We start from the raw sequence: 26,029 nt of genomic DNA, 5'->3' as shown, positions 1-26,029 counted from the left end.
TCTGCAGGACTTTAAGTATCTTGCCGTCACTGTGGATGAAACTTGGATCTACCAGTACACTCTTGAGACCAAGGAACTATCTAAATAGTGCGTTATCAAGGGGGAATCGGCGCCAAAATAGGCGAAGACAGTTCCTTCGGCCGGAAAGATTATGGCGACTTTTTTTTTTGGGATTCACAAGGAATAATCGTTTGAAAACCCAGTTGCAAAAAAAATGCCCACGATTGGCCCACAAAAAAGTCCTTTTCCATCACCACTCAGCAGTAGTGGTCGCAAAATTAATAGAAATAGGTTTCCAAATTGAACTCGCAAGAGCTTTTCGGAAAAGGCGTGTGGTAATGGAAATGAAGATGTTGCGTTGGACTAGTGGCGTGACACGTTTTAATCACATCCGAAATGAGGATATCCGTGATCGTTATGGGGTTACACCGATCGTGGAAAAATTGCGAGAGAGGTGTCTTGGATGGAATGGTTACGGAAATCGTGCTAACGAAAATTCACTTGCCAAGATTGGTCTGAACATCGAAGTCGATGGCAAGCGACCAAAAGGCAGGCCGAAACAATGGTGGCTGGATACGCTGGATGGAGATTTAAAAACCTCGAGATTGCACCCAGATCATTCGATAGAGCCAAATGGCGAAACCGATCACAACGAGCCGACACCGCTTGTGAACGGGACAAAGGCTGAAGAAAAAGAAGAAGATATACTTTGAAACAAGAGCGAGACATCGTCGGGAACTTTCGGTCGCCATTAGGTCCCAATCTTTTATGGTTTAATCTAAATAAAATCTTTTATTATTGCTTGTAATTATTCTGTGAATTCTGTAAATATATGTATATTCGAGGTTGTTGTCATATCAACATATCTACAGTCGCAAACCCTTTCCTACCTTGATTCCCGCAGCACTATGCAGGACGCTGCATTTATTGAATGAACCACCAAACATCTGAATTTTCGGTGTTGATATTCTACCGACAAAGATGGCGTAACCTGGAGGCTTTGTCAAACAAAGATTTAAAGTATACCAGGCTACAGTAGTTGATGGAACGGAGGTGTGTCTGTCCCTTCACTAATTAATGTACATCTAATTTTGCTATTCATGATTTTGTGGATATTTATTAGCGTAAATAGTTGTTAAATTGAAAGTGTTTAATGCGATTATGTAAGGAAAATGAAGCGTTGAAAGTCTGATTCCAAAGTGATATTAGGCTAACGAAAATATATAGATAAATGTATGAAATTCTGAAGCCTAGAAGCCTTGATTCGGAGACGCAATTACATCGAATTATGTATATGTGAACGGAAAAGACAACAGAAAAGAACCAAATGCAGCAAGGCACATAGACGAGCATACATTCATAAAATTTTGATTGTATTAAACAAATATTATGCAGACAAATGAGCCAAACATGATAAGAACACATAAAACACTTTAGTAGAATTTGTCAGTCTTAAAATAGAGCATGAAATGGCAAAATAAGGGTTTGAAAAAAAGCATAAAAGAAAGCAAAATGTTTTATAAAAATCATATTCCACTTTTTTATTTTCTCACTTCGTTGTTATAACTATCATCATTCTATGAAAAAAAAAACAAATATTTCGAATTTGCAATGCATTGATTTGCATGTAACATCGAAAAGGGGAAGAAAATACATAAAAACACTAAAATTAAGTCGATAAATTATTAGATTTTTCTTTGTTCTAAAAACAAAAATATTCCTAAGTAAATATATATATTATAAATATGGGGCGAGTAAATAGAAACACCAATAAATTGTATTATGTAAGTAGAGCTAGTTGTGTTAAAACGTTCTTTTCTTATGTATTTGAAAAATATGTTATGTACTTCGTCTTAGAGGTTTTTTTGATAGGAAAGTGTACAGTTGAGATTTAATTACAAAATAATATGAAAATGTAAATTAGAATAGATATTTTGTCGAAAGTTAAAATGATTTTTTGTCACGGTTTCAAATAACAAAGGAGCCACTATTTTGCGGGTTATCAAAACCTTTCATTATTTCAAACCAAATGTAAATAAGAAGGTGATTTTGATGTTCACAAAATTGTGCAAAAATAGGTTGGCCCGTGTTTCTAGGGGTGTTTTAATGGATGTTAGTGCTTAGCATAAAACAAGATGAGAAACAAAGCGAAGCACTTTGGTTGCCAATTTGTATGATTATTGGAGGCAAAATGATGAATTAAGTGTTAGGCTCCTCGCTGTGCTGATGTAGTGAAATTTAAGTGTTAGGACTGTTAGAAAACCAGACGTTTTCAACGTTAAAGTAAGTAAGAGGAGAACAGTTTTTCCCAATTCATATTGCATGAACCGTAAGCTAGCAAGAGCCTAACATAACCATCACTGCACTTTCTCCTAACAAATTTATTCAGTCCCTTTTTAGATTTTGAATTTTGAGATTAATGGACAAAACAAAAGAGAAAAACAGAAGATTTAACACAATTGAATGTAAAAAGTATCGAATTTTTGTTTATTTTCACAATTGATATGGGTGAAAACCCACTATTGAAACAATAAAAGTAGAAATTGTATTCATCGATATTAATTAAAATAAACAACTTAAATGTTATTTTATGATTTTTTAACTTATGTAGTCGTTTATAAATCTTCATTATATGAATTTTTCGGTCAATCTAAAAATATACAATTGTTGAATTAAGTAGGAAAAACTGAACAAAAAGGGAAATGCACAATTCGTTTATACACTTTACTATTAAAATAATATTTTAATATGAAAATCGTAACGAATATATTTAATTATAAAACTGTTTTTGGTTACACTGTAGTTTATATAGAAGGCACTTAGGTTTTGGTTCATAGACACATTACGGAATATCAGTATTACGTTCATAAGAAGTTAAGGCAATTATCATTTACGTCATGACTTGAAGATACATTTCGAGAATGTACCAGAAAACCTGTAGCAATTTACAAGTGAATAAATATTTGAACCTCATGTACTTATCTCGGTTACGAAAAAAGAGAGCATAAATATTCAAAACAAAAGATTTGATAGTCAAAATATTATTTTGTAACATTGCAACACATGATCAACTATAATTTCAAAGATGCAAAACAGTTAAAGATAAATAATCATTTATTATACAATTTTGTATTAATTTATAAAATGTTACTTCAGGGAGTCAACGATCAAAGGATTCAATAAAGTGGAATAACAAATCAATGCTGGGCAAATCAGTGGTAGAAAAAATTTTTCGATAATACAAACTGTGAAAAATAATAACAATCGGGGGTACTATTCGCAAATAGTGGAAAACATGATGTGAATATTGTATATATGGAAAAAGCAGGATTACTGTCTTTACCTAAACATCACTACAAATCATACATGTATCGGTCTATATGAAAGGTATGTATGAGAATGCTTCTACATGTTCATATTTATAACATTCATTCAATAATGATAAATTATTGATTCTTTTAAAAAAAGACGTTCCGATATTTGATCTACTAAAAGTATATAATAATAGAATATAATATCTTAAACGGTATTCTAATAAATCTTATCTAAATGATCAGAAAATCTTTTCGTGTATATATATGTTGAAAATATTTTCAGATTTAAATATTTTAAATCAATATCATCTGTTAAAATTGTTATATCTCTCTTATCATTTCTCTTTCTATTGTTACTCTTTATTTCCTACTTTCTTATTTTCGTCTCTTCTACACGTTTGTTTTTTGTTTTTAGATTATCGTAGACTCACCGACTCCATTCATACGTAATATATCCGTACCCGAATGAGTTGATGTATTCATTGTAGCACCACTTTTTTGTCCTCCCGCTCCAGTTGACGTTTGTGCATTCGCGTTGAAGGAATTTTCAATAACTGGAGTCTGAGGTGATTCGACCGGTTTTATTCCGACAAATGAGCTTTCAACCCAACATTTTCTAAAAGAGAAAATAAAACGAATTAAGTTTAATTTAATTCAACGCATACACAATTTTTTTTTAAATACAACTACTGCGGGTTATAATCAACCCCTATGAATCCTTATTTATGCGACAAAACCACTGTCAAATTTAGTCCGGAATCAAAAGAAAAATTTGTTGCGAACATCGAGTTTGTCTGTCAAATTGTAGTGGCTACAATTGCAGAACAAGTGAAGAATGTCAATTGTCTGCATTCTGATGCATGTGGGTATAGCGTGTCAACCACACCTACCCGCCATCGCTCGTAGTTACCTGAAATGCGCTTCAGCTCCCCCCACAACTGCTCGAGACGGGCACACTCCTCCTCGACTATTCTGCGCCAAGTGACCCCCTAGTCGCCCAAATTGGGAGAGTGGATCCCATTGCATGGCGTAGCCAGTAATGCGATTGTCGCTTCTACGTAATGTGTGACCTATCCCATTGCCACTTCCGCCTTCCCATCACATCGGGTATGGCTACCAAACCTATACGCCGGCCAAGTTCCTTGTTTGTAACAGTATCAGATCAGCGTGCTCCGATGGTACGACGTAGACGGGTGTTGACGAAAGGTTGGAGTCCTCGAATGACAATGGGGTGACTATCCATGTGCTACTTCCATACAGCAACACAGAAAAAGTACTGGCAAAGAACAGTCTCACCTTAATCGTGGTGGTGAGATAACCGCATTTCCTATATTTTAGACAAGGCAGCGAACGCGGATCTAGCGCTGTCAATACGTCCGGCAACATCTAGCTTGGTGCCAACCACAATTCCTATATTTACAAATTGATAGACGCTTTCGATGCTCTGCCCATTAATGCAGATAGGGAGAGTGCGATTACCAGTCAGACCGAGAACCTTGGTTTTGTTGGTATTGATCTTCAGTCGAACTCTACATGCCTCTCTTTCCAAATCCAGAGCCATTTGGCCAAAGTCTACAACCCGGCGAGGGAGCAAACAAATGCCATCAGCATAATTGAAGTGTTTGAGAATCATCGTCTACTGAGCTTCTCCACGTCCTTCGAACCAGGCAGAATGAGAAACTCACTGATTACAAGAAGAAATGATATCCGTGACAGGATGCAAAGCTAGCGGACTCCCCTTTGGACCTCAAAATCTTCCTAAATTTTACCTCGGTGCAGCACGTGACATTTTGCGCCATCATCTGACGCTCTGGTAATAGTTATTACTTTCTATGAAATGCCCCTCCAACGTAGAGCACTCCACATATACTCTGTTCACACTATCGAAAGCTTGCTCGAAATCGATGAAGAGCAATTCTACACACTGTTCAAAGTGCTCTGTGTTGATGTGGTCAATGGAGAAGGACCCGGCCCGGAAACCCACCTGATGTCTGTCGGTCAAAAGAGATTTTCTTTGATTCGTTCCACGATTATTTTAGCTGTTATCGGCGGCAGGGAGCACGCAGTCACCCATCCAATCGCTCTCTGTCTCGGATTCCCTGGATTTCCCTACGAGTGAAAATAGCAATTCTATAATAACTGCTGGTGCAGTGATAAATACTTTTGGGGGAAGACCGCCAAACCCAGCCGCTTTACTCCGTTTGAGCCCATTGATGGCCAGAACGATTTCTATTCGACTTGGAGGGACAGCCTGTATCCGTATGTTACGGTGAGTAGCCATTTCATCCAAAAGAGGAGGAACCTCAAAGGATCTGATTCGGTTAAGAACCATGGTAAAATGTTATTTCCATCTTTCCGATTCCGCAGTCGGTCAGATTTTATTACGGTTTTATGAAACGGAGTCGACGACCTGCACCGTAGCAGAAAAAAAGCAATTTGGCCCCAATGATCATCGATATTCACAGGCGGGCTACTCAGTGTATCTGTTATCCGATCTCCCATCGTCGAGTGACAGCTGGATCATAGCGCAGCGGCAGCTCTCTAACTCTGCCTGAAGTGGCGGAAGTAACGCGCAAGCGAACGAAAGCGACCACAGATGGTGATCCCTTTCCAGGGTGAGGTAAGCGCCCCTCTTATTACGCACATCCAGAAGGCTTTGGGGAAATTTCCTATCTACTGTATTTATTTCACTTCATCACCTTGTCGCGCCGACGGTCCAATCCAGACAGTTCTTACTTTTCTCCTCCTGTCTATGTCAGACCGTCAGCTGTTTTCCGCAACCATTGGATGCAGCGGTGGAGGTGAATCCATAAAGGAGCCCAGATTCGCGGGTCCAATGCCCCGCCACAAGACAACTCCAAAATGTTGGAGGATTGCAATTGAAACTCAACTGACATTATGGCAGGCTATGTGGTTGGCTTCCAAAACACCCATCATGATCACAAGGTCCCTGAACTACGTATAATTGCTCGGAGAAAGCATCCTTTTCCACTATATCGGAAGTCTGCATTGGTGCACAGCACTGTACAATTGTGATGCTCCTCAACCCGGACCGGAATCTTGCAGTCAGAAGCCTGTCAGAAACCAGCTTCCAGGTGAAGAGAGCGCGCCTTGTGGTAGCCGTCAGATATAGCCACAGCCATCGATATTGATAGAATCAACAAGGCGCCGGAACTGACAACTAGAACGGTATCAAACAACTTTGGCCAGGTGTTCCGATACTGCTTAAAAGAAGGGTCTTTCGTCGGAGAATGGAAATAACAAAGTTTACGCTGTAAGCTTGTAGCTAAACCAACCAACTAACGGTTAGCCATTGACGCGAGAAAGTGTCACATGAAGCCTTTAACGAAAAGAAATATTATACACTGAGAACTGTTGATGTCAACAATGCATTCAACTTAGCGATGTAGAAACGTATTATCGAAACGCCCAGAGCCGCACAAGCGTCAAACTACATGTTGAATACCATAGTCTTCGACTTCCAACAGCGATAACGAAGGGTCGAAGACATACAATATAATAGCACGCGTTGCGTAAGGGTCGGTTCTCTTTTCTTTGCTATGGAACATAATATATGGAGGCATCCTATGGCTGCCAGTACCTAAGTAAGTCGTTGTCGCCGAATTACCAGATGACACCAGGGTGGTCATAATATCTCATTTACCCACAAGTCTTAGGTTGAAGACTTTGGTCTGAAATTTGCCGAACATAAAGCTGAATTTGTATTTTTTATAAAGAGGCGCAAACAGAAAATTTTCCAGATTTGCATCGGTGGACATGTTGTTTTCTCTCAATTATCGCTGAAATACCTGGGAATCATTTTCAACTCGAAGCTTAGCTTTAAACCACATTTAAAGCCTAGTGGGCAGAAAACAGCAGGAAGTATGCTTTCAAATATAGGCGGTCTGATATACAGAAAACGCCAGTGAAGCCAGTCGTTGGTATGAGAAGCAGGAAAGGAGCCTAAGTATATAAAATGAGCGAATGAGATCATTGATTGCGTGGCAAACAGCATGGGATCAGGCTTATCCCAAATCAAGCTTATCTCAAATATAAGTTTGTGGAGACGAAACGAGTTATGATTTGACTCGGTTTCTAAGCGGACGCCATGAATTAGCATCATTCAGCAGCCACCCAATTAACCTGACTACTTGAAAGTATCCCGGTTAATCCGGACACAGACAAGGAACCAATCCTCCCATTAAGCCAAAGATGCTGCAAATAATTTAGAAGAAATTTTACAGAACTCGATGTTAGACAAAAGTTTAATTCCAATGTATAAAGAAGATCGATATTCAGGCCGACGAATCAGTTTTTATGAACTAATGAACTATCCTCCTCCTATGATCATGGACCCAAAAGCCCAAAGCTGTCAGATAGCTACTGCACACAACAATCCTAGCATGGAGGCTGATATAATTTAGGTACACAAAATAATGGACCAAACTGAAAATACCCTAGAAAGTAGAAAGGTTCACACATTTTTCTTAATGATTATCAAGCTTTTGAAAAAGCGTAGCAGCAAAGTTCGCCCATTTAAACTGCAGAATCAAATACAAGGAGGAATATTCCAGAAATCGCAGTAGGTTTACCATAAGTAGGTGTACAGTGTGTTCGGTTCAGCCCATTGATCATAGGAGCGAATAAAAATAGAAAATAAAATAAAATTAAAAGCAACAAAAGTCCACCCACATACATTTTACAACAGAAAAAATCAAATCAGTTAGAGTCCCAACTGAAGAACAGAATGCGTTTCAGGCAAATAAAAGACGCACCTACATTTGACATTTAGTCCCAGATTCACATGGAAAGACTATTTAAGAAAAAAGGCGGAAATTGTAGTGTCTGTGGCTTAGCGGCATGAGCGATATTTCATCGACCTCTTTCCAAGGTCAATTTGACAAAAGAATGCATTCAATAATGTATAATATTCCCTTTTTTCTCACATTTTTTACACCTCTTAACTTTCCCAATTACCCCATCAATTTCATAATTCCCATCCCATACTCCATTTATTTTTCAAGAACCCAATTTCATTTGAACAATTCTAAATTTTATTTTTAAGGTTTTGTGTGAAACAAAACCTTATTAGAATCGATTCGATGCCTGTCTGTCCGTCTGTCTGTCTGTCTGTCTGTCCGTCTGTCTGTCTGTCTGTCTGTCACACCCGATTTATTCGGAAACGGGTGGACCGATTGTCACGAAAATTGGTAAGAGTATGTGATCTGCCGTTCCCTTTACATGCAGCAACTGGCGCCATTTTGTGTTAAGTTTAAGGGGGGCTCCCCATACAGGTGAAAGGAGGCTGCAAATTTTTTTTTCACAGAATGTAGCCATGTGGGGTATCAAATGAAAGGTCTCAATTAGTACTTTTCGAAACTGTTTCAATATTTGACATTGGGTGAAACATAGGGGAGTGAGGGCTCAAAATGTGACCCACAAAAACTGTAACAGGTCTCGTTCTCAGAACCTATCCAATCGAAAAATCCGAAAAAAATCACAGTAGTGCATCTCTGTGAAATCCGGTTCCGATATCTGCACAAATAAAGTTAATAATAGTATATTTCCATATTTTAGAAATTTACCCGGCACCCCCCTTATGTTCATCGCAGAAGTACAAAATTTGACATGCGTATAATGAAGAACATAATGCACAATTTGGTCAAGTTTGAAGAAAATCCAACTATTACTAACAAAGTTATAGGGGGTGAAACTTTACAATTTTTTGTGAATTTCGTGCACTCTACAACCTGCATGACGTCATCATCACATGTCAATTCGTCAATACCACAACGAAATGAGTTCTTATGGATGGGGGCGGAAAGAATTATTTTGTTTTAGTTTTTAGTCATTTGTATATGAATATCAATTACTCCAACCAGACATGTGTGTATGTAGGTATATAGTATGATATATGCGTGCTAATGAACTTTGCGGGTAGTGACTAATTCAAATAGATATAAGAAGTAAATCGGAAAGATGGGTACGATCAATTGATATACGTGCATATATGTGTACAGTATTCGGAAATAGGCAGTTTGTTTGTTTAGGGTGAGCGTAATATCTACGGCTGTAATATGGACGTATGTCTCGTAGTTTGGAAAAATATGAAGGAGTATGTTGGATTTGTAACTATATACGGAGAGAAAAATGTGCGTTGAAATTTCTTAGATAAGATGAACACAAAACCTTTATACCCGAAGCGCGAGCTTCCGGTATTCCGACTTGTTTAATAATTTTCAAATGGTGCAAGCGACCGGGCCAATCGTTCGTTTACCCTCATAGACTTGCGTATAATACGTATTGGATGTAGGCAGGGGATCGTTGTTGGGAGGAATTTGCATACCGCATAATACAACGCAATAGGGTGTAATCGTTGTTGTTGCTAAGCCGCCTTGGATTTTTAAATTCAAGGGCGTATTCAGCGGTTTCAGGATTAACGGAACCAGCTGCTTGGATGGACAGCTGATCGACCGGAAATGGGAAAATTGGTTTGATTCTTCGAGTCGTGAAGACCTAAGAAACAGCTGTTTGTTTTAGTTCGCGTCGTTCTCCTAGTTGGTGCGTTGATTTTTGATAGTAATCCGTGCGTGAGATTCGGACCTCGATTTTTCGGAAGGTGGACTTGTGTTTAAACTCACCTCACACTTGCTGGCTGAGGATAATTTGCTGAGAGAGGTTGGGGCTAACAGGTATACCGAAAAACAAGTAGACCGCTTCCAGCAGCAGTGACAACTGAAGACAGTAATCCACCGTCGAAAAAGGCGAAGAAACAGCTGGTGCGGTAGAATGAATTGAAATTTTTCTATTTCGCCTCTTTTTCTAATTGGTGCGTTGATTTTTTACAGGTAATCCGTGCGTACATTTTGCGTCCCAATCTTTTCGAAAGTGAATTGGTATGTACCCACTTCTCTTGCTGGCATTGAGGATAAGCCTTTTAGATTCATCTACTGAAGATAGCGGAAACAAATATGCCGAAAAACGAGTAAGCGCCTTCAGCAGCAGCGACAACGATTCCGGACGGAAAGACAAGATTCCCCCGTCGAAGAACGCGGAGCCATCAAGTGAGCCAAAAAAGGCAGTTGAATTCATCAAAGTTAATAATTTAGGATAGGATTAATGAGTTTCTCCTCATGTAAGTTAGTTGATTATGGTAACCCCTCCCAGGTTATTTAGCTTGACTTGTGGTGAAGTTTAGGAAGATATTTGAACGAACTCCTGATTTTGGTCAATACCACAAACAATTTTCATGCAACGTTATTCTAATTTTGAGTATTTGTCATGCATGCATGAATGCAGAAATGTCTGTTGGTAGAATATCGCCCCAGTGAAAATAGTGAAATGCACCAATTGTAACCGGTAGGCAAAGAGTAACTAAATCAGTCAAGCTTTTAAATAATTATTGGGAACTTAATCCTTAGCTCTAGAGGGGGAGAACCCTGTATTTTGGCAAACATTTGTTTTCTTTTTCATCAAATTTAGTTATTCTGCATATATATGCTATGTTGTAATGAATGCTAACTAAATATACTTTTCCCTTATTCCTCTCAAACCCGACAAAACTCTCAATTTAGAAAGGAGCATACTCCAATAGAATGGCCCAAAAATGGCAAGGCAGGGCCTCTAAGGTCGCGCCTAACCTTTCATCTGCGGCAGAAGAATAATTGATGGACAACATGATCCATTGGAGATTCTCCCTTTCGTTCGCGGCACTAGGACTCGAAGTTTTAAGGCTCTGGAGGCAAGTGTATAGGCTGTCCGGTGAAGGTGACGAAAATGGGGAAAAAGCGAAAAAATGCCTTTTCGAGTATTTAAACGCTAATTTCTCGCTTAGTACTTAGAACTAAATGAAAAGGAACCTGATTTGCGATCATGAGATCTCAGGGTATCAGCGTCTGGGCCCAAGTGTAGGCTGTGTAGGCTGTGCGGTGAAGGTGACAAAAATGGGGGAAAAGCTGAAAAACGCTAATTTCTCGCTTAGTACTTAGAACTAATTTCTCGCTTAGTACTTAGAACTAAATGAAAAGGAACCTGATTTGCGATCATGAGATCTGGTATCAGCGTCTGGGCCCAAGTGTAGGCTGTGTAGGCTGTGCGCTGAAGGTGACAAAAATGGGGGAAAAGCTGAAAAACGCTAATTTCTCGCTTAGTACTTAGAACTAAATGAAAAGGAACCTGATTTGTAATCATGAGATCTGAGGGTGAGGTGAAGGTGAGGAAAATGGGGTAATTTTTCAGGATCCGGTGCGGACACACGCATCAGAAAAGACACGTGAATGTTTATACAATAACACTTGAGGGATCCAGTGTTCGAAAGACCTCCCCATTTGCGAGCCTGCCTAGCACAGAGGCGTGCTCCGTCGACAAACGCAGACGGTCAATTTTGCCATCTTTTATATTTTTGTGGGATAGCTCTCCTCTTTTGGTCACCTCCGACCACTTAGGATGGTCTTTAAACCATTGGCATTACTAAATGACGACCTCAATGAGAATCTTCATGTGAAGCAAAACGAAATACGGACCCTTATAAACGAAACAAATTTGGTTAGACCACTAAAATGAGTTCAGTTAAACGTCGTAATACTATTCTATTGTCACCACTAATAACAATAAGCGCAAAGCAATCCAATGTACCAAAGCTACGAAGTACACTCAGTGGTAATTCGACATAACATACGTTTAGCGGGTAAATATTTCATAATCTGAAAAGTTGTCTTAGCAGTTTCTTTAAAGAGTTTCACCTCATCTTAAAAATGGAGTCTTGGATAAAATCTTGAAATCCCAAATATTCGACTTCAAAACATTTGAGACCAGATTGCAGGGAAGAAATTAGGTCATTTAGAAAAAGTAACAAGAGACGCAAAGCGGCTGACATAACCCATACACAACTTATAAGCGCAGATATGTATAGCTGTCGCTAGAAGCACCGCCACCTGGTAGAAGTAATTCACTATATTGGAAAGAAACTAAAAAATTAAAAGTGGAAACCAATGGATAAATAGGTCTGAGAAGTGGTTCTTTAGGTTCGCTATAAACTGTAGCTCTAATAGGGCTCATACGCTGTAATTCACACTGTGCAACACATGCAGTTGCGAAATAATTTGCCATTGTATAGGCGCATTTGATGCGTTGCGCAAATATTTGACTTGTTCCAAAGATGTTTAAAATCCTCTGAGTAACAAAAACGTTTGCGCAACAGGTTGTGTTATGTATGAGCGTGTTGCGCAATATTCTTCAACTGACGGCTAGTTATGGTAAGGTTGAAATTTCAACCATCTCCCCAGAGGAGGTAGAAAGTTTATGGAAGAGGAAGGGAGAGGCGCTCCCTCTTTAAACCCTATCAAAACTGATGTGGCTCAAACCCTTAAAAAGTTATGGTCACTCAAAGTGTGATTTCTTATGTCTAATCTGAATTTTTAAGCCCATCTCGTGAGGGAGACAGGATATGAGGACATGTAGAAGAAAGGGAAATGTCCCCTCTTTCCTCAATTTCTAAATGGGATTGCGAGGGTCACCGCCCCTTTAAAAGCCATGGCTCCTCATAGCGGTGTTATATGCATGTCAAAACGTTAGCTGTGGTTGAGGAGAGTATGAAGAAAGATGCGGGAGGTCCTCTCTCTCAAATTCCGTTGAATAACCGTGGCGATCATCCCCTCCTCTCTCTTGGAAAATGTATTGCGACTGGAGAGTATTTCGATATTATCATAGTATGGGTTTTTCAATTACACCCTCGGAGTGAAAGTGAGTAAAGAGAACATGTGCAGGGAAGAAAAAGGCCCACCTTTCCATAAAAATCCAAAAGATTGCAATTGCATAGTATGGACGGTACACCACTGGATAAGCGACATTTGTTTTCTTTCAATGCGTCGTTAAAATTGAAAGGGTAATGCACGTATGGATGGAATAGAAGAAAGATAAACCCGTAAAATAAGTAAACAATAATCCGGAGAGCTATCTCTGTTCTAAATAAAAGATGACAACATTTAATATTCTTTGCACAAAAACTCTTTTTGCAAAACAATTTCATAATCCAAATATAGACAACAATTTCATAATCCAAATATAGAAATTCATCGAACCAAATAAAGCAACTTACTTTTATGTCAACGTCTGATCCTATCCGCCAAATTGAAGCCCAACCTACAACACTTATTTGGAAACTTCTTATTCCTCGTCCGATTAACTAAACTAAATACCACTACCAACTAGAAAAAAATATAAAAAAAAATCAAGAGAAAACTGAACTTATCAACCAGCTCCATGAAATTTCCTGGGAGACCTACTAACCCACAGCCATCATTCCTTATCTGCATTGAAAAATAACAGAACGATGTCAAGTAACACGAGGAAAAAATTATCTGCAGGACGAAAATACCAATGGAATCAATGGGAAATATTGCCGGGAATACATGACTACAGTGAAAAGCCTACCGGAAAGCTTTTTTCATCCCCATCAGTTTGCCTAGGCATATTTCTCCCCCATACCGTGGTGTTGCTGTTGCCTACGGAAAAAGTTTTCTATCCTCTGATGATAATGCGGAGAGGGAAGGGGAAGATTGAAGGAATGTGCTGACTAAAGCAAATGCAGGAAGCAAGAAATGAAAGGAGTATAACAAGATAAAAACGAGTGACATAGTGACTAAGGAGAAAGTGGGTATGTGTAACAAAGGAATGAATAAATTCAGGCCACTTATATTATTATGCTCGGAAATTGAGATTCTACTGGAATTGATGAAGGAAAAAGGAAGAATGCGGAATGTAAGTGGAAATTTTTGGATATAAGGCTTCACTGGTTGGTAGGAAATGATGTTTTATGGGACCGAATGCTATTAGATTGTGTAATGGACGCATCATACACTTGCCACTATTTAAAGTTAACTTCACGAAAAGAGATGGACCATCTGTAGGCGATTTTTAGATCGTTTGAAAACTTCTTCGCGACATATAAAGGCTCCGAAATGAAAACCACTTTGCAGTTGATAGAATTAGAATGACTGAACAACACAACACAACATTTTTGTAAATGGATATTTAATATTCTTCAAAACAGAAGTATGGCTGCATCACTATCTAGTAAGCTTCGCGAATGATCTAGAAAGTTCGAAAATATAATTTTGACTTGGAATACAAACTATTTTCCCTACTTTGCATTCTCAGATTCTCAAGCAGGATTGATTGATTTGAATCATTTGATTTCAATCATGATTTAAATCAATGATTAAAAAATCAAGATTTAAATCAAAGTTGATTTTTTTATAATAATAATTACATCAGTTACATGTACTTATTAGAATGCGAAATTTTTATTATTATCATCGTCAAGTTGTTGGGCCAGGTTTTGATTCGACAGAGAGCGTAAAAAATGAAAATCCGTTGGCGCAAGATTTGAAGAATATAGTGGATGGTAAGAAACCTTTCATCTTAGCTCTTGGACTGGGCCTTTGGCCACTAGTGCATCATGAAAGTTAGGAATGTCATGTCTTCAGCTGAATTGCTTCATTTACGCGGTGCAGCTAGGCAATTTATTGCTCCTGGCTGACCGCACGGTTCCTTTCTATCATCCCCAATGCACTATACCCTTTTGGTTCAACCAAGTGCAAATCATGGTCTTTTTTGGATGGACGTCCTGTTTGGCTATCGGCGTTGGTGTTTCTCCTGGAACCAATCATTCTTTTCTTTGCCTTATACTGACGCATAGGAACCATTTCCCAACCCCCGTCTCAATTCGGTACCAGAAATATTGCTTGTGCTCGCGTTTTGTTGAGATGTAAGTTCAAAACGCCTTTCGTTGTTTTCTGTACGAGCTCGTGTGGCACAAATCTCTTCGAATGAAAATGGTTGCGCACTGCTACACGATCGCAGCTCATTTTTTCGGCCAATTTATCACCTGTTTGGTACCGTCCTCCTTCAAAGATATTTTGAGAGGATCTTCGTGGAATTCTGATGGTCGTGCGGCACGACCGATGCCGTCTACTTTTGCGAACCATTTCTGTGCGAGTCCATTATGCCATCTCCGCAAACATCGCGAATATTCCGAGCAGCTGCATCAGTTTTGCTGGCCTCCATAAAAGGCAAAAACATGGGATAGCGAAAATGCTTACTTTTGACCCCCTGATGGGCCCATTTCTTAGTCTAAAAAATGATGGGCGAAACTTACCCGAAAAAAAATATTTGTCACAGTTTTGTGGAGTGAAAAATTTTTTCCAAATTACTGTAAACATTTCGCAAAACAGCAAAGCAAATTGTTTTAAAATAAAGAAAAAAACAACACTTTCCGACATATTGATCAACCCATATAGCAAACTACAAATGAATAAGAAAATCAATCAATAAGAAGCACCGATTTTTGGTGGAATCCCAGAAATATAACGATTTTTCTTAGAGATTTGTGAGATGATTTTTGAGAGATCCGCGTTTTTTCTCTCGCGTGTTGCGCGAATGTTGCCACGGAGAATTTTGAAGAAAGCCAGTGGGGGACCCAAAAGTTCCGGGAATTACGCTGTTGTGCGAAGATAGAGTGGAGGAACCTATTGTTTGACCGCCACTTGCGTCAGTGTGCGAAGTTGTGTGGCTGTGAGTGCATCGGTTCGCCTGTGAGATTGTTTTTAGTAAAACAACTTTTTACATTTCAGCGAAAACGTAATGGCGAGAACAACGCGCGGCTGTGAAATTGTGTGTCCTGTTGGGGAAATCGACCGCGGAAACTATTGTAATGCTTAAGACTGGTTATGGGAACCAGAGTTTAAGATTGGTTTTCACGTTTTAAAAATGGATAAATCTCTATTGAAGACCAACTTCGTTCAGGACGCCCCTCAACGTCAAAAACTGATAAAAATGTCGACAAAATCAATGCCCCCGTTCGTGAAGACCGTCGCCGAACCATTGATCAACTCTGTGAGATGTCGGGAATGTCATGGAGTTCAATTCAGAGAATTTTATCCGAAGATTTACACATGAGAAGGGTTGCAGCCAAATTCGTCCCGCGCTTTGTCACAGATGAGCAAAGGGAGCGTCGACTTCAGGCATGTTTTGAGCTTCAAAATCAGCTCGAAGAGGACACTGAATTTTTTTCCAAGGTGATTACTGGTGATGAATCGTGGTGCTATGGATACGACTCAAAAGGAATATGAAAGGAAAGCGTTTTGCTACTGTGGAGGAGGTGAAACAAAAATCGCTGGAAGGCTTAAAGACATCCCGATGAGTGAATTTAAAAAATGTTTTGAACAATGGAAGAATCGTTTGGAGAAATGCGTTGTAGTCAAAGGCGAATACTTTGAAGGTGATCAAAATTTGATGCAAAAATATTGAGAAATAAAGAAGTTATGACAAAATTCCCGTTTTTTTTGGGTCTTCCTCGAATGTTAAAAATGTTAATAAATCAAAAAAATCATGATTTATTTGAGTTTTTTTTTAAATAAAAAAGTCAGTCACAAACAAAAAAATCATGATTTTTTTGTCAGTCAGAAACAAAAAATCATGATTTTTATCAGCCCTGATTAAAAGCAAGTCTCACCTTGAGCTCGGGCTTGTTGATCTACTTCGGGACGACGTTCGATTCGTTTGATCGTTGACGTAGTGTACAATAGCTGAAGTAACTTCCTTTATCGAGGATTGTATTTCAGGCGTCACAGGTGGTTCTTGCTGCGCGTGTTTCTGATGATGCTGCTTTTGTAGCTGCTCCTGTTCATGTTGCTGTTGCTGCGCAAGGACTGAAGATGCAAGTCTAAAATTACACCAGCATTAAAATATATCATTCAAAAATACAGCATACTACGTACCTTTCATGTGGCGTCCTGGGTTGTGCCAATGCCAACTTCTCTTGACTTCTCCATCCCAGATATGGTTGTCTATATGCATTTCGCACGACTGCACCACTGACCGAATGCCCTGAGATAAAGCTAGAATTTATAACAGCACCTCGTGAAAATGAGCCTCTTGTAGATACGCTCGGTGAAGTTTGTGTTGAATTCAGATGTGATGTAGACCATCGGGAGAATCCTGTTTGACCGCCATGATGACTATGGGCGGACGGGCTAAGCATAAGCGGGCTACGATCTGAACGCTGTGATCCCAACGAGCTAAGGGATGTTGTTTTTGAATTCAGACCTGCCCAACGTCCCGATTCGGAAGCTCGTTTTCGATTGAAATTGCTAAGTTTATAGCCAGTTTCAGTTTTGGGGGTAGAATTGTATTGGCGGAACCAATCTGGGATATTTAGACGTTGAAGAGAGGCTTGTACACGTAATTGATGTTCGCTGAGTGCGGCTGAATTGTCGTGGGATTTTTGAAGTTCATTTTCTGGCGGCTAAAGTAGAAAAGTAAGAATTAGAATCAATTGTGGCAACATAGTGAATAAAAAATTTAATTTTAGGGCAAACTAGTTTTTTAATGAATGTGTGAAAAAGTACTTCTGCAGCAAAAATAGAAATAAAACTGCTGCACAGCGTGTGTTTTTTGAGACTTTCCTATATGACCGACATGTGCTGCACAATTGTTGGACACATGCGAGAGAAAGTCGAACTTGTTTGAAGAACCTTGCAATCTGGTCCACTACTCTTGGTTTTCAACTGCATATGATGCAAAAACTAACACATTTAAACTATGAAAAATATTAACCTGTAGAAACTGAACGATCTCATCCAAATCGCCCTGACACGATTCAATACCCTCCAGTAAGCAAATATCAGCAGACATGCACAGCATCATCAGAAACTGCTCGAACAGATCTTGACTAACATCAATGAATCCTTGAGCACGCAATTCTCGGATCTTTTGCACAATAACTTGAAGTTTTTTTAAATTTTCCCCCGACTGAACGAAGGGATGTTTAAAGTTCGGCTCCGTATTCATACTATCAGGAGTCAAAATCGTTGGTGAAGGTGAATAGTAAGGAATACATTTTTGATTTCTAGAAAATGGATCGTCCGAAGAACTGTAGTAGTCAGATGGGCTTGATTCCGGTCTGGGGGAAGTCGCAGCTAAGGTATCAGAATCAGAAGATTGTTGAGAATCAGATGATCGGGGAGACTTTTGAACGATACCCCAGTGTTGGAATGACTTTTGAACATTATTTACTAATGTTGGGGAAGATAATTTATAAAGAGATGAATTCGAGTGCATCTTAAGCGTATCTTCAGATGATGATCGACTTTGGAACGGACTTATCAGTTCACCATTTTCAAATTTTTCGATTTGGGATCGAACTGATTGTGCCGGGAGTATGGGCTCTTCACTATTCACTGAACTTGGCCTGTCGGAGAAGCTTTTGTACAATTTTGACTTAATAGCAGACACGGGATTTTGTAAGGAAATGTCGATCTTCTTTGAACTTGATAACTTCCGATCCTTTTTCTTTGTAGAGATTAGTGTATTGAAAAACGAAATCCGCTCCTTAACACTGATATTTACGTTTTCTTCAGCAGTATGGCACTTATCTTCGGTACTCATTTCAACATTTATATTTTGTGGGATTTTATACGATCGTTTTCGAGGAGACTGGACGACCTCAACGGAGTTCATATTAGCCTTGGAATTTTTAACCAGAGAATCTGCCTTTCCTTTCGAGGACTTTTTGCGCAACTGCACTTTCTTGACACAGCTAGATTTATACCGCACTGTTCGCCAAACCTTTGGGCTGGCATCAACTATAACAGGACGATGCTGATCACGCTCGCTGTCATCCTTCACTGAGCCGATAGACTCCCGTTCAGACAATATTTCAATTTCTTCATTGAAATACTGGAATAAGTTTTTCATGCTCAAACTGAGATTATTAAAGTTGAAATTTTCATCGATCAAAATTTCGGGAGTTTCACCACGACTGTCGATGTCAAATAATTCTTCCCTCGTTTTCTGCACCGATACAGAAGGGATTGCTGAATGCCGCTTCATTCGACGTGTATTCTCGATGTAATTTGAACATTCAAGAAACATTTGTAAATCCTCGGAACAAAATTTACTGGCATCAATCATGCTGGGGAGTGTGGGTGAAGTCCTAGAGGCTTCACACAACATTATTGGGATCAACCATACACTATCCACTATTCTTTGCTTAATATGGAAATAATCAAGTCGATCAAATCACTGATTTCAATAAAATCACTATTAATCAACTAAAAATAAACCACTCAAAAAGGAACTAACAAAAAACGAAGGGAACGCGATCCTAACCAGAAGAACAAGGGACACAAACTGATCGCCATTGGCCAAGTTAAGGTACCCTGTTGCAAGGCTATTGAATTGAACGCCCCCTCTACACCCATCCTATTGCACTTAGGATTCAAACAATGGTACCTAGCCTGGCTGCGCATTAGTGCATAAAACGACTACAGCTCCGAAATATGGTTACAAACAATAACTTCAAATGTCGTCGGGGACAAAACCGGACATATGGGTCTCTATTCAAAATGAAACAAATCCATAACGGACTGTCGTCATAAATATGATTTCAAGAAAGGGGTCTATAAAATGTAATATTTTTCAAAGAATTTCGGAGGGTATTGAAAGAGCTGTGAGATCAGGTTACGACGCACAGGTACTGTCATCGATCAGGGATTAATTATGACCTTTACCTGAAATATACGTGAAAAGGTGCGGTTGGATGATTAAAATTTTATGGCGGATTAAAAATTACTTTCTGGAAATTCTTGAAGGATTTAGGATAGCCTTTGAAGGTTATTTTCCTAATATGTAGGTCATGAAGTCTGGAAATTTCGAAAAGAAAGAGTATAAACCTCTGCACAATTTATATATGACTGAGAATTGGATGCACATATGTATGCTAGAATTGGACTTTTTGAAATGGATAGAGATGCTTACAAGCAATCTAACAAAGCTTCATATGTTCGTAAGTTTGTCGTAGAGTGCCAACTACTACCAACAACGAGACGAAACGCATGCTGTCGAGACACTTTAAGGGTGCAATTAAGGCACTTCAGAGTACAAAGATTGAGTAAGACTGCACCGATTACGAATGCTCAAATGATTCAACTTCGTTCAACGTCAGTTCCCAGGACTACAGGCGTTAGACTAGACTAGTCAGAATTAGGAACGAGACTGAAGGTGATTTAAATCATCTTTAAACGCCATAAATTTCCATAAAGATTCACAAACAAAATTCCAGACTTTAAATTCTCAGGGATTTTTTCTAAACCCTTCACAAAGTTTCCTTTATGACAAACAGTTACCTGTTCAAGTAATGACCTAACGATAATAAAAAATAAAGACACGTTTTTGCTTTTCATAAAAGTGCACTTTGGCAGGATTTAACTCTGAGCGACAATATCTGTATTTGCTAAAGCGACTATCTCGACATCTCCGGAATTCAAACAGATAACTGCAAACATGCAGGAAGTAATTTTCCTCAGAGGCCAGATACGAAATTTGTTCAAAAAATGGCTGGATACAGTCTCTGTAATAACGAAATCATGTATTGTTGAACAACAAATGTCGACGACTTTGAACTATTCTTTGTTGTGGAGCCATTCATAAGAATAACAAACGGAAGTATACATTTCATGACTATGAGAGTGGAGAAAACAGAAAACGGAAGGATTTCCACTGAACAAGTGATTTATAGACAAAAGTATTGAAAGGTGAATGGAAGGCAAGTATGAGAATTGTTGGTCCGGGAAAACTGAGGAGAATGAATTCAAGGGAATTAGAGAAAACAGAAATTGCAGATACATTTTCGTATGTATGTAATTGGTATGCTCTTTGATGAAACTTAGCTGCATTGTTTTACTGGACACAGTTTTGCCAATTTAGTGAATGAAGAATATTTTGGATTCAAATATTAATGAAAGCTGAGAAAATGGTTTGGTAACAATTTTCAACACCATTCCCGGAGGGGATAGAGGATTTATAGAAGGAGAAAAGAGAGGATTGCCCTTAACATAGCATGCTGGTCCCAAGCCCAGGTAAATGATGAGGGTTTGAGGCAACATATTTTAGGACTATCCTCAATAAAACAAAAATAAAGTGCTGAGATCGGAGAAAGAGATAAATAAAGTGTAGTTGGAGTTATTCCCCTACCCTTAATCCTACCTGATCTATCTTGGTGACAGATCCCACGACAGGCCGGCCAAGAAAATGCATCCAATGTCGTTAAAAACAACATGATTGCATCGAGTAACAAGCCACGGAAAAATGCTAGGGTGTTAGCCTTAGTCAACGCGGTAGGACGAGGCTCAGTCCTCTCGAGAAATGGGCAAGGGTTCTTGACGCATGAACGGCGCCAGGACAGAAGTAAATTAGTTCGAGCAAAACAAAATGCGTGTCTGCACGCTAAATATTGGCACTCTAACTGAAAAAACCGCGGAACTCGCAAAAGACCTTCGAAAAAGGCTCATTGATATCTGCGCTCTGCAAGAAACCCGATGGTCTGATGCCAAAAGCGAAAGCGGTAAAAATGATTATAAACTTCTCTACTTTGGTAGTCCACACCCTCAATACGGTGTTAGCATTGCCATCTCACAGGGCTTCGAACGATTTGATGACTGGCTGATGAAACTCACCATTATATCAGCTGATCGCATTATTCGCTTCTTCACCGCGTACGCACCACAGACAGGTCGACCTGGTGCCGAGAAAGATGCCTTCTGGCAACTTCTCGATGCAAAAACCTGCAACGTGCCCGCTAATGAGTGTATCATCACTGCCGGCGACCTTAGTGGTCATGTGGGTGAAAAGGCAGACAGTAACAGGTGCCATGGAGGAAGGGGTTTGGGGCGGGCAATGAGGGTGGCGAGCGTAGAGTCGATTTTGCGGACACCCATGACCTTGAACTTATGAATACATGGTTCATCAAATGATTGTCTCATCTTCCTAAATTTTATAGTGGGAACAGTAAAATGCAAATCGACTATATTCTCATAGAAGGCCAACATTTTGCCGCCGTCACTGATTCAAAAGCCGTTCGCTATGAGACCATCGTACCTGCGAATCAATTACCGATGAAACAGCGTGAGGAACGCACTGGGCCACCGCACATTAAATGTTGGCAGTTTCATGAGAAGAAGGAAAAATGATCTCACTTACGCGATTACCAACCATTACGAATGTGGAAGAATCGTGAAACTAAATTAAAGGCACGATCCACAATGCGGCCTATGCAACCCTCGGGATCACCAAGCCAGGTAAGCGGTACATCAACCGAGATACTTAGCTTTGGAATGACGATGTTGAAATGAAATTCGGTCAAAAGAGACGCCTCTACCACAAGATTCTCGACGATAAAGCGCTCACCAACTGGCAACTTTATAAGAATGCCAAACCGAAAGCAAAGCGAACGCTAAACTGGACACTCGGGATGGCGAGAGAGTCTGTATCGACTTGCCAAAAGCCGATACGAACGCACACAGGATATCGAACACTTCTGTTGCGTTAATGACGGTACTTTGCTTACCGACCGTCAAGCCGCGACGGATAAATGGCGAAAATATTTGGAGCAGATTTCAACTGAAAAATTTGTTCATCTTTCATTTCCATAAGCATTTCCGATATTTGGAACAGTTCCACCTGTCAGGGCAACTGGTGCTCATAGGTGGTGGTGAGGAAGACGGGGCGGCAACCCTGTCGGCCAAACCGAAACCAAGTGGCCGAGGAGAACCTCCATAGTGGTGGCACCGGGAGACGCTGTACTTACTTTGGTTTGCCGACCGTGATGCAGTAGGCGAATGCTCCAAAGGTTTAATTAGGGCGATCAGACCCGAGTCTGCACGGGGACTCATCTGAAGTGGCAAATTGGTCACGAAACCTTACCAGGGGTATACTGGTACCATGGGAACCGGGATAGCCCCTGGACTCTCATACTTCGGGTGAACTCCCGTTGTATGTGAGGACAGCTCGGTTATTTGCGGTAAGCCCCCTAGTGGGAGTTTCATGGGGGTTGTGGTTACGCTCAAGCAAGAAGAGACCTTCGAGCCTCGGCGTGGTGTTGCGTTTCCACACGGGTGCCGTACTCCTTAGTTCGGTAGAGATTTAGGTAGGTCTTGCATCCACCAGTATGAATGCTGAGCCATGCACTCGGTATAGACTGGTACCGTCGAAGCTTGCTACGGCGGGGCTCTCATTGTGGTCACAAAATCAATGCGTGTCTTAAGAAGACCGTGGGATTAAATCCCACGTAAAACACCGTGACGTAACTGTCACCGCAACTTAAGTCGAGGAAGCAATAAAACCAATGAAATCGGGGAAAGCCACCAGAACTCAGGACATCGCATCTGAGCTCTGGAAAGCGAACATCTGGGACCCAACACTGTGGCTCAGTGAATTTTTCAATCGGGTTATTCAGGAAGATAGAACCCTATCTGACTGGCAAGAAAGTACCACAGTTCTACTATGGAAAAAAAGGTAGCCCAACAGAATGTTCAAATTACGTCCGATTCGATTACTTTCCCAAGCCATACATTGTGCCCTACACTTGACGACAACAACGAAATATTCTTTCATGTCAACGAAATGAAAAAAAAATGCTTTTTGATCAGGGAGAATGTTTTTATTTGCAGATATCGGTATTTCAGTGCTTACAATCTGAACCAAAAAGTTCAACGGCATAAAGCACACCTTCATTTATGAATTTGTAAGATACATTTGTTGAGAGAATGCACTATTGTGTAGGTCCATCCTAAACAACAACAAACAATTGAACATTGTCGCTTACTGCATATATATACATAACCAAAGCATGCACCAGTTCAAATGACAGATCGAAGCAACGCGGAGAGGAACTGAATCTAATTGCTTACTGTGGGAAAGGAAGCAGGGTGTAAGCCGTCGGCACATTGCCAACAGGAGGCCTCGCAGATAATGTTGATTCAAATCAACTGGTAACAAACCGTAAAGACGTCATCGCCTAATATTTTGAAAGTTTGGGTGCTAAGCCCTAAACCAGGGGTCCGTGGACTAAGAAAAGAGGGAGTAAGTTGCTCCCCATTTGGATCGGCCCGCCATCAAGTTGATGCGGACTTAGGACCCCGTAATTGTCAAAAAAAAAAAAAAATCAACCATTGTCAGGCAGCGCAGGAACCACTCTTGGAAATCATCTGCGAAAAAAACATCGATGTGGCTATAATTAGTGATCCATATCGAAATTACGGTGGCGAGCATTTAGGCCAAAGACCAAACGAGCCAAGGAGCACTATGGGCTTATGGATGGATTCGTCAGATCAAATCAGCTGCTATGCTCCAGCCAGTGCTACACTTGCAGAATATCAGCAAACGCTGAGCTCTCTGGTTCTGCATCCAAAGGGCATTGCCCGAAAACCATAGCGGAGGATTCTAACGGGCGAGCTCTTGAATGAGACAACCGAACAACGAATTGTAGGATTCGAGGAGTTAGAAGTGGTACTCCCGAATGTCTTGACCTCATATACTTTTCGTGGAAGGAGCCTGGGATCTATACTGGACCTGACATATATGAGCACAGCTTTAGTCAGTAGAGACGCTTGAAAAGTTAGTGAGCACTATAAACACAGTGACTACCGTGCAATCTGCATGGAAATCATGAACGAATTGAGTTCGAAAAAAATCGGCGAAAGTTTTTGAGGAGATTTTTTTCACGGCGATCAAACCCGACATAGCCGTGGGTGGTATGGCTAGAGAAAAGGTCACCCAAATCATCTGAATTGCTTGAAACAGTTACGCGACCATGGCGATATAATTCCTAGGGTGGGGTCTACAGGGTGATAATTAAAAGGCTGCGAAGATTGCTTCACATGGCCTCACCGCGTCTCCTGAAAGAAATTGTTGCCACTCTCTTTGCTCACCACAAAAATAACGGAAGGCAAATGGTGTTCCAGCTCAAGGAGTACGTAATGGCCAGTAACTACAGAAAAGCTGCTAGAAATATATGGTACCATCGGTGGAAAGAAGTATTCAGTTTTGAAGTTTTGAACTTGGCGGTGAAGGCTAGGCCCGACCTTTTCGCTAACATCTTCGAAACGCACCTAAAACAGATATTCCTTCCTTCATTGGAAAAAGCAAAACCTAACAAGCCACCTGAAGACACAAAATCATAGCGTCCAATCTGCATATTGGATACAATGGGAAAGATGATGAAGAAAGTCATCTACAATTACCCATCGTCGGAAGCAACAATGGGTAGTTGGAACGCCAGTGTGGTTTTCGGTGCACCCACTTTACGGTGAATGAAATAAGCATGGTGGTGAATTTGACAAAAAGCATGTTGCTTTCTAGCGGCTGATGTACTCTGTTGGCATTGGATGTCAGAAACGCATTCAACTCCGCCAACTGGAACGGAATTAAAGGAGTGTTGGCTGACGTTGATGTTTCCGATTATTTAGCGAGTCTGATCGAAAATTACCGCGTAGGGAGGACTCTCTGGTATGGGACGGATGAGGGCCTCAAAGAGTATATTGTCACAGCCGGGGTACCACCGCGCAAATGTAACGTACAATGGGGTGCTTGCTCTTCCCATTCCAGGAGGGGCTACGGTTATCGGCTTGCGAATAACCTAACTGCAGCTGTTACAGCAAAACACCCAGAGGACGTAGAGGTTTATACGACCGAAACAGTGAGAGCGGCAAAATTCGGGCTAGAAAGAGCCGGCCTGACTTTCGCAGACGAGATAACTGAAGCGGTATTAATAAGAAGAATACTGGAAAAGTGGAAGTCGCTGGATTTACAGTCGTCTCACCCGGCGTCAATCATCATCCTCAAATACCTGAGGAGGATGATTGATGCCAAACTGAACT

General features: G+C 40.2%; 1 protein-coding gene across 9 annotated transcripts in view; it reads right to left on the bottom strand.

Annotated features, from left to right (window-relative positions):
• LOC119650960 overlaps positions 1-26,029 on the bottom strand; it is a 299,212-nt gene that overhangs the window by 17,032 nt on the left and 256,151 nt on the right. For all 9 annotated transcript variants that reach the window (XM_038054208.1, XM_038054207.1, XM_038054206.1 and 6 more), the window contains exons 5-7: positions 17,093-17,619; positions 16,828-17,037; positions 3,746-3,930 (exon numbers count right to left, since the gene is read on the bottom strand). In XM_038054208.1, the coding sequence (XP_037910136.1) occupies positions 3,746-3,930; positions 16,828-17,037; positions 17,093-17,619 (922 nt within the window). The remainder of the gene's footprint in view (positions 1-3,745; positions 3,931-16,827; positions 17,038-17,092; positions 17,620-26,029) is intronic.

Source organism: Hermetia illucens, chromosome 3 (genome assembly GCF_905115235.1).
Source record: "Hermetia illucens chromosome 3, iHerIll2.2.curated.20191125, whole genome shotgun sequence".
Classification (NCBI taxonomy): Eukaryota; Metazoa; Arthropoda; class Insecta; order Diptera; family Stratiomyidae; genus Hermetia; species Hermetia illucens.
This window is presented reverse-complemented; position numbering and strand designations above follow the sequence as displayed.